At 49.8% G+C, this 8,336-nt stretch overlaps 1 protein-coding gene across 1 annotated transcript; it reads right to left on the bottom strand.

The window, feature by feature from the left end:
- Positions 1 to 857: 857 nt before the first annotated feature.
- On the bottom strand, positions 858 to 8,123 carry LOC102097086 (RNA-binding E3 ubiquitin-protein ligase MEX3C). The gene is made up of 2 exons (XM_065046808.1): positions 7,456 to 8,123; positions 858 to 3,757 (listed from the first exon to the last, which is right to left on the bottom strand). The coding sequence occupies exons 1-2, from the start codon at positions 7,973 to 7,975 to the stop codon at positions 2,547 to 2,549; spliced, it is 1,731 nt and encodes a 576-aa protein (XP_064902880.1). The 5' UTR covers positions 7,976 to 8,123; the 3' UTR covers positions 858 to 2,546.
- Between the last annotated feature and the right edge of the window lie 213 nt (positions 8,124 to 8,336).

The following is an 8,336-nucleotide window of genomic DNA, read 5'->3' as shown; positions in this document are numbered from 1 at the left end:
GCTCTTTGGCTGCTTGATTTGATTCTTGGGTGGGAGTTTTGAAGCCATTTAATCGCGGTCACATTCTCCGCAGCCACAATTGAGGGGCATTGTTGGATATTTGAGGTGTTGGGTGAAGCTCTTTGGCTCCATAAGTATCGTCAAGGGATGTGACCAAGGACACCCAATGTGGCAGTGGCAGAGACATGTCACCAAACACCATCATTAACCCAAAATCCATTTGTTTTCTTCACCCCCAGCTCCTTTATTCCCTTTAAATTTTACTTCCACCCCCCAAAATCTTGATGCTTCGGTGGTCCCATCATCCTGCTTTTCCAGGTCTATAGACACAAGAATCTTCCCTAAGCGTCAATAAGGGATTTTTGGTTCTAAGGAAGGCAATTTATGCATTTTTTGCTTAAATTTAAACCATTTCTTTGCTTGGGAAAAGCCCCTGATGGAGTTAAGATAAAAGTCAAGCTTAAAATTTGATCTGGAATTCAACAAAGTTGCATTGCCATGAGGAAAAGTTACAATTCCAGGTGGATTTACTCACCCATCACATTGAAGAATCAATTCAACGGGGCCAATGGGAGGTTTTTAAGCCCGTAGCTGTTTTACACGAGTCCAAAATGATCCGAAATAATGGAGGTTGGACGATGATAAAGGTGCAGGTGTAAGACCCCAAAACACAACAAAAAGAGCAGCTATTATTACCTATATATTATATATATTGATTCCCCCCCTTTAGTACTTAAGAGGGACCAGTGGGGCCCTCTAGAAGAACCAATGGCAGCCTGGAAAATAAGTAATTAATGGAAAAACGAGGTTATTTCCACGGTAGCGAGAGGAATTGCGACAACCACGAGAGCGAAACATTCCAGTTAATGGAAACGAGTCTTTATTAAGTAACTTTTAATATCAGAAAAATAAAACTCTTATAATTCTCTTTACAGCAAATATATAATATCAGTGCTTTGGCCGTCATAAGTTAAAGGCCCTTTTATCATAAAATATATGTTTGTTTTCTTTTCGGCTTTACTTGAATTAATAATCCCTACGACCGCCCTACATATACATAACAAAAAGTGTAGTAAAATTAGCAAATACTAAACTAATTGGATAGTCTGATCGTTAACGGTTGTGGTTTCTACAAAGGGTACACGCACCTAACGGCTGGCGATTCCTTGGCGTATTAGTTGCCGTGTACGAGGCGCTAAAATACAAAACACATGCGGGACGAGGGTTCGGGTTCGTTCGGACCTACAGGATTAAGTTTCAATACTGACGCGGAGCTATTAATTAACCTACAAGCAATTAGCATGAAAGGTGCCCTCAAGGCAACTCTTCGGCTGAAAGTCGCAAAATAAAAACCGTTCTTTGTAAACTTGGTTTTTGATACGAAATGTAACTCTTCAAGTGGAAATAAAAAATAACATTTTCTGTATATTTACTAGTTCAATACACTTTTTTTTTGTCTTTTTTTTTTTAATATAATGACAAAAAAAGCTTTTTCTTGGGAAAATAATGCTTCAAAAAATAGAAAAGAATCCACCCGGACTCCACTTTGTGTCTTTTTGTTGTTGGTTTAATATTTGCCAGCACAGATTTGGGAACGTACTGAGGATGAAAACGCTGGAAACATCCACAGGTTGAAATGTAAGAAGCTCCAAAATACTTATTTTGGCTTATTTTTATTCTTTATGATTGGAAAGACGTCAACTGATTGTAGGGCCGATGTCAATAATACGGGGACACGTCAACTCTTGGTTGTCTTTCCTTTTCCTTCCTAAAAAGAAACTCTACCTTGAGATACGTGCAAGAAAAAGACGGAGCCAACGTAAAGATGCTTCACAATTGGAATCCTACGCTAAAAAACTGTAATTAAGAACAACTCGATCGGCCTAACGAACGGAATGTCAGCGGGAATCGTGTCGCCAAGTTGTAGGATGAAGCCAACCGGGCTTTGCCACGTGATACGGGGAGGAATTAATCAATCGAGATATTCCTGATCCTACCGCAAAATGGAATCGCGTCGGGGCAGCTTCACGCCGTGATTGATCAGCTGAACGTCGTCCACGTCGAGAAATCAAACGGCGCTTTTGAAGGATACACAAGAAAGGGATTCGCAACGAGAATTAGGCCTAAGTTGTCGCGCAAAGCAAAAAGAAGAGTCATTCCCAAACCTGTTTGTTTCAAAACTGGCAGTGTAAAGAAGGCAGCGTTGGAAGTGTTGCTTGATACATCGATAATGCCACAAACCCTCCGCGGCAGACGGGTTATCGCGCTTCCCGGATCCTTCGGAAAAGCCGGAGAAGCGGTGCGTTATTTCGTGTAAACCGCTGCAAACCCGGCGCCGCCATCTCCTCCCGCCGAGGTTTAGTGTTAGCGTAGCAGCCTTTTGAGAACGTCGAAATCTCGCAGAACAACTTCAGCCTAAATCCCAAGAAAAGCCCAACAGTCAGAATTCATTAGGAAGTTTACTAGAGGGTACCGTGACACCCGTGACTCGTAAAGAGTTTACCAAGTCCATATATAATAATATCTATATATATATATATATATTTTTAAGAGTGAATTTGGATTGCCTGAGTAACAGCCGTCTGGCAAACGGGACACGCCGGCGTTTCCTTTTCACAGATCTTGTTGGCACACTCCATGCAGAAGAGGTTGTGGCCGCAGGGGACCAGGGCGGCGATGACTTCGCTCTCGAAGCAGATGACGCAGTCGTGTTTCCGGCGCGATTCCGGGGGGGAGCTGGAGGTGGAACCGCCGTTGGAAGAGGAATAACTGTTGGTACCGTTGGAGAAGGCGGGGATGTAGATGGGGAGGCCGCTTGGGTGGGCGTTGGGTGGGTCGCTCCTCGCTCTCCTCGCCAGAGGGTGATCCAGGTTATCCGGAAAAGTGGGCGACAAACGAGGAGTAGACGGTTGGCTCCCTTGGCGCTGGGGCTTGGCGTCGCTACCGAAGCCGGACAGAGGGTTGACGGGTTCAAAAGGAGTCCAAATGGTTTGGGAAGGCGGCGGTAAGGAGTCGTAGACGGGAGAATCGACGGCGAGATCTTCCGTGCCCACCGAAGGCAACGTTTCTCCAAACCAGAAGTTGCCGGCGCTGAAGGGACTCGTCGGGCTGAAATCGGCCAATCTATTGCTTCCGAAATAGGAATCGGTGGAGCCGCTTCCCAAGGAGCTGGAGCTGTCGTTGCGATAATTGGAGATCATCCTGGCGCGGCCGGGCGGGACGGGGTTGGCCGCGAGCCAGGCGGACCCCAGCGCGCCCCCCTCGAAGCTGACGTCCGTCCCGTTGAAGTGGAAATCGTTCTCCTCGTTGAGCTCCACGTAGTTGCCGGTGCGCATGGCGATGTGCATCTCGATCTCCTCGCGCGCCCGGTCGACGTTCTCGGGCATTCCCGTCACCTCGAAGACGGGCTCCTTGTCCCGGCTGGGAGTGACGATGTAGGTGTGGGTTTGCTGCTGAATCCTTTTGATCGTGGCTCCTTTGGGTCCCACCACCAGCCCCACGACGCGGTAAGGCACCCGGACTTGGACCGTCGTCTGGCCCGGCAGGTTGGGGGTACACGATAAACCCCCCAAGGTGGGTCCGTTCTTGTTGCGCGACGCTCTGATCATGGAGAAGTGTTTGGCGGCCGAGAGGATTTCCCTTTTGGCCATGGCGACGTCTTCCTTCCGGCCGGTGACGACGAAGACGGGTTCTTCCCCACGAACGGGGGTCTTGATGTACGTGTTCGTCTTGGCCCTCAGCGCTTTGATTTTGCAACCTGTCGGAAGGAAACACAGGTGAGTTTAGCGCGATGTCCAAGTGTAGAAAGCCACAAGAAAAGCGCCTATTTTAAGCGGGTTGGGGAGCTGGAAGAAACCATGGGGTGAAACCAGAAGCGCTGTTTCTATCTCCGCAAGCCACACCAGAGAAAGCGGCAACAGCTTCTGCCTCTCGCGCTTCCAGCAACAAACTATTTTAGCAACATTTTGGGGGCTTTTAAACCCGTCACCTCCTCAATTACTATTAGACGGTGAATAAATTTGAATGGCTTTTTCCCTCCAACACCCGCTTTCATGATTACCCTATAAATACCAGTCACTTAATATTATTGTGTATCCTTATTTCTAAAATCCTTTAAAAAGAGTCAAGACTCGCAAAAAGCAAATTAATAATTCCCAAGTGTATTGTTTTCCAATTTATGACCCAAAATGCGATACCGGCGCCGTTACAACCCAAAAGTTACGACAACAAGTTAGCGAACCTGCCCGTGTTATATTTCCATATAACTCACGCTATATATCGTCACCTACACCAAATTCCCCGCTCAAAAGTGCCGCTAGAGCTGTGTTTTCACACCCAAAATTCCACAGTATATTATTTTATATATGTATATATTGTCAAATGAACCAGAAGGTGAAAAGCAAGAGATGATGTGTCTTTGCTCAAAGGAACAACAGAGAATTTGGTGTAGAATTATTGGTATCGGTGATGGAAACCGAGAACCTGCACAATATTAAGGCCTCATGAACTTAAAGAAACACCTGAAATAAAGAGGGAAATGACTGAAATAGGAAACAAATGCTTCACTTAGAGCTTTTGGGCCTTTTCTTTTGATTTCTTTGTTTAGAACAAAGTTTCTCTTCTAGAGCACAATGTACTAGAAGAGAAAGTAACTAAATGAAACATGAAACTACGAGTATTCTTAAGCATTCAGTTTATATATATATATATATATATATATACATGCAATTCAGACTCGTTAGTTTTTTGTGCTCGCTGCTTTGTACAGGTCAACAATTAATAACCAAATATTGGCTGTATTATTACGATCACAACGCATCGGGACGTAAAACCAGACGTATATTTCTCTTCGAAACGACTATAATTATCGTACCGTAGGACATCGATGTCCAGTCCCCAGATTCGCTCCAGCATTGGTTTAGTTTAGTGATAACTATTATTTAGCTGATGCTAATTACCAGCTTTGCCCGTCTCTAATTTACAGGGCGACCCGAAGCAAAATGCTCCTTTTGCTCGAGCGCCCGCGCGCAGAAGCAAAAAGGCTCATGAAATATGCATCCAAATGTTATTTCGGTCGCAAAGCGGATCGGTCGGTATCGATTTAATCGGCGGAACGGGGTGATATCATCGCTGCTCATACTCAGCTGGGGTTTGGAGGCCGCTCGGCCCGTTTCGAGCTCCCCAACTATTCCCGAAGGAAGAGACGCAGCATTTAGACTCCAGTGGTGTCTTAGGGAGGAAACACCACTTTATCAACACTATAAACCCTTTGAAAACGACGCTCGGTGGATAATCAACACGTTGGTGAATGTATTGCTGAATATTCCACGGCGACTCAGCGCCGGTTGGATCCAGCGAGTCCGAATTCACACCGGCCCATGCCACGAATGGAATCCGGTTTTCCTGGCTCCCCGGCACATGCCTCAGCAAGAAGAAAAGGCTCCGAATAGCTTTCCCTTTGTTGTTCACCTTGGAGATGCCTCCGCTCCAAAGCCTGGATTGTGTTTTATTTATTACTGGTATATTACGCTATCCCAACCGGTGGCTGCCAGCCTTGGGGGGGGGGGAAGAAAAGGTTGAGAACTTTTCAAGGTTGAAAAAGCATTAAAAACCACCCAAAATTCAGAAATACTATAGATTTTCCTTTTTAAAAAGGGACACTTAGTATTCATTAAAAGAAAATATTACTTAAGCCTTTTCCGGTGATGTCAATGCAGATCAAACTCAGCGCTCCTGCTATTTCAGGCCTGCAAACGTTTCTTTTTATACCTCGCGAAGAACATAAACTAAATCTCAGCGAAAATCCATCAGGAGTAACATTCCAATTGCATCAGCCTTACATAATTAGATATTAAAGTATTACAGCACGGAGCTGGCAGAAAACTCGAGCCGAACGGGTCGGGGATAACGCAACCGGCTGGGTGGGATGTGTGTTAAATAGACATGGGGGTTCATTTTTGGGGAGGAGAAGGAGCAGCTTAATCGAGGAAACCCGGCCGCGCTTCGCAAAGCAGGTGGACGAGAGCACAAGAGCCTCCGGGCCTAAAAACAAGACGCAAAGAGTTGTATTTCTAAGAAATCTGACAAATATTTAGTGGAACTAATACAACTTATATCCCCAAGAAGTCTCCCCGAGCTGGAATTTTGAGGGTGGCTTTACACTTTGCTTTCATGCAAATCTCTTTTGTAGCCTGGATTCTTTTATTCTAATATTTTATCGCAAGCCAAACAGATAAGAAATAAGCAGCAAATGGATCCTTCAGGAGCAATGATGCTTTTTTTTTTAAAGCAAACTCTATGATCTTGTTTTTAAGTGAGTCCAAGTCCTGCGAAATACCCGACGGAGAACAATCCTGATGTGATGGATCCTCCAAGCTCAATAATTTGGATTTCACTTTGAGACGACTGGAGAAATAACTGGTTTCAGTTCTGTTTCTCACCCTCATGAGACAGAAGTTTAAAGACATTAAACCACTATTTCTTTGCTTCTGGACAGAATGATGTGTCTGCATTAGATACCTGCCAAGTTCTGTAACGTGGGGTTTGCTTCTCCTTTAACACACACAGCCCAAAATGCTAAAACCTGGCCTTAACCGTAGGAAGTGAAAATATAAACCCTGCCTAAGCCTTGGCGCTCGGTACCGCTTTGTTTTCCACCCATTTCACTAGTTCTTCTCCCCTCCAGAAAAGGAACAAAAGCCACATTGATGGAGGCAGCAGCACAACCGCTGCTTATCTGAGCCCATCAGCAAACGCCACCCAGCACCCCCAGAGCGAGAAACAACGCAGAAAAGGGAAGGGGAAGAGCGCGGCCACTTCATCGTCTGCTTCTCCACACCTACGCTCGCCGCTGCTATATATAAAGCGCTTGGTATATATATAAAATCAGGCAGAAAGCCGGCGAAACGTCATCTTTGTAACTCCACCACCGCCGCTCCCGCCGGACCGCATGGAAGGGCCAACGGTGAACGTGACACGAGTGATGTGACCTTATTGTCACGGCGCGACACAGACCCACGGGGCGCGGGAGACGGCGACGGGAAGACACAGCCCCACAGAACTGGGTGGGTTTTTGCAGAAAGAAGAGGGTTTTCATGCCGAAAAGGGCTCCGAGAGGTCTCGCTCTGCCCGGGGAAGCTGCAGGACAGCGCAAAGTTAAAGCCCTTCACCCAAAAGTCTTCGCCAAACATGGTCCAAAGTTCCCCCGGCGAAAGGCGGCACCAGAGCCCGAGCTGAGCGTCACCGGACACCAAACCCTGCGCCAACACCTACCTGGACGTGGCCACGTTCTACACAGCTTAAAGTACCAACCAAAGCTTTTGGGTTCGCAGGAAGGAGCAGCAGCCCACGGCGAAGCCAAACTTTAGGCCAGCAGAAGCTCCCACCGAAGCGACGGGGACCCCCGGCCCGCGGCCCGCCCGGGTTTTGGGGCCACCCCCCGTGTCCCCCACTCACCCTGTCGCCCCACGATCTCGGCCACATGCTCGGAGCTGGGCACGGGCACGCACTCGGTGGTGTTGACGCTCTTTCTGCGGAGCAGGGCCGGCTGCTCCCCGGCCCCCCCGCACGCCTGGCCCAGCAGCGCCGCCATCGCTCCCCGCGGCCCGGCCGCCGCCTCCCCCGCATCGAAGGGCGGCGAGAGCAGCACGGAGCCCAGCGGCAGCAGCGCCTGGGGGGGCGAGGAGGACGAGGGGAGAAGCAGCAGCGCGGCCGCCTCCTCCTCCTCCTCCTCGTCCTCCGCCAGCAGCGCCTCCTCCTCGCCCAGCTCGGCGTCCCCCTCGGCCGCCTCCTCCGCCCCGCCAGGCCCCGGCTCCCCGGGGGGGTCCAGCGGTGCGGCCGCGCTCGCCCCCCCCCGCCTCCGGGCGCGCAGGTCGCGGAGGCCGAGGCCGGCGAGGCGCTGCTGGAGCAGCAGCAGCGGGGGGGGCTCGGCGGGCTCGGCGGAGGGGGAGGCGGCGGCGGCGCTGCCGCTCGGCATGGCGGCGGGATCCGGGGGGATCCTAGCGGCTCCGCGCCGCCATGGGCACGGAGCGGGGCGGGCGCGGCCTGGGCGCTGGGGCCGCGCTGCTCAGCGCGTCTTTTGTCCCATGGCGCTCCCGGCGGCGGCGGCCGCGGGGAGGGAGGGAGGGAGGGAGCGGGGGGGGCGGCCGCGCCATTGGGCGGCGGAGCCGGTTCCTGGGCGGGACCGGGAGGGCGGGCGGTTGGTCGCACTCGGGGGGTGCGCGGGGGGTTTGTGAGGGAAAAACAGCTCCGCGTTTGGGCGTTTGTGGTGGTGAAACGGGGGCGAGCCCGGAAAAGATTAAGAATGAAAAGAAAATCGGAAGGATTTAAGGGTTGCA

The sequence above is a fragment of the Columba livia genome, chromosome Z (assembly GCF_036013475.1).
Source record: "Columba livia isolate bColLiv1 breed racing homer chromosome Z, bColLiv1.pat.W.v2, whole genome shotgun sequence".
Taxonomy (NCBI): Eukaryota; Metazoa; Chordata; class Aves; order Columbiformes; family Columbidae; genus Columba; species Columba livia.
The sequence above is the reverse complement of the archived record's forward strand: the minus strand, read 5'-3'. Positions and strand labels throughout refer to the sequence as shown.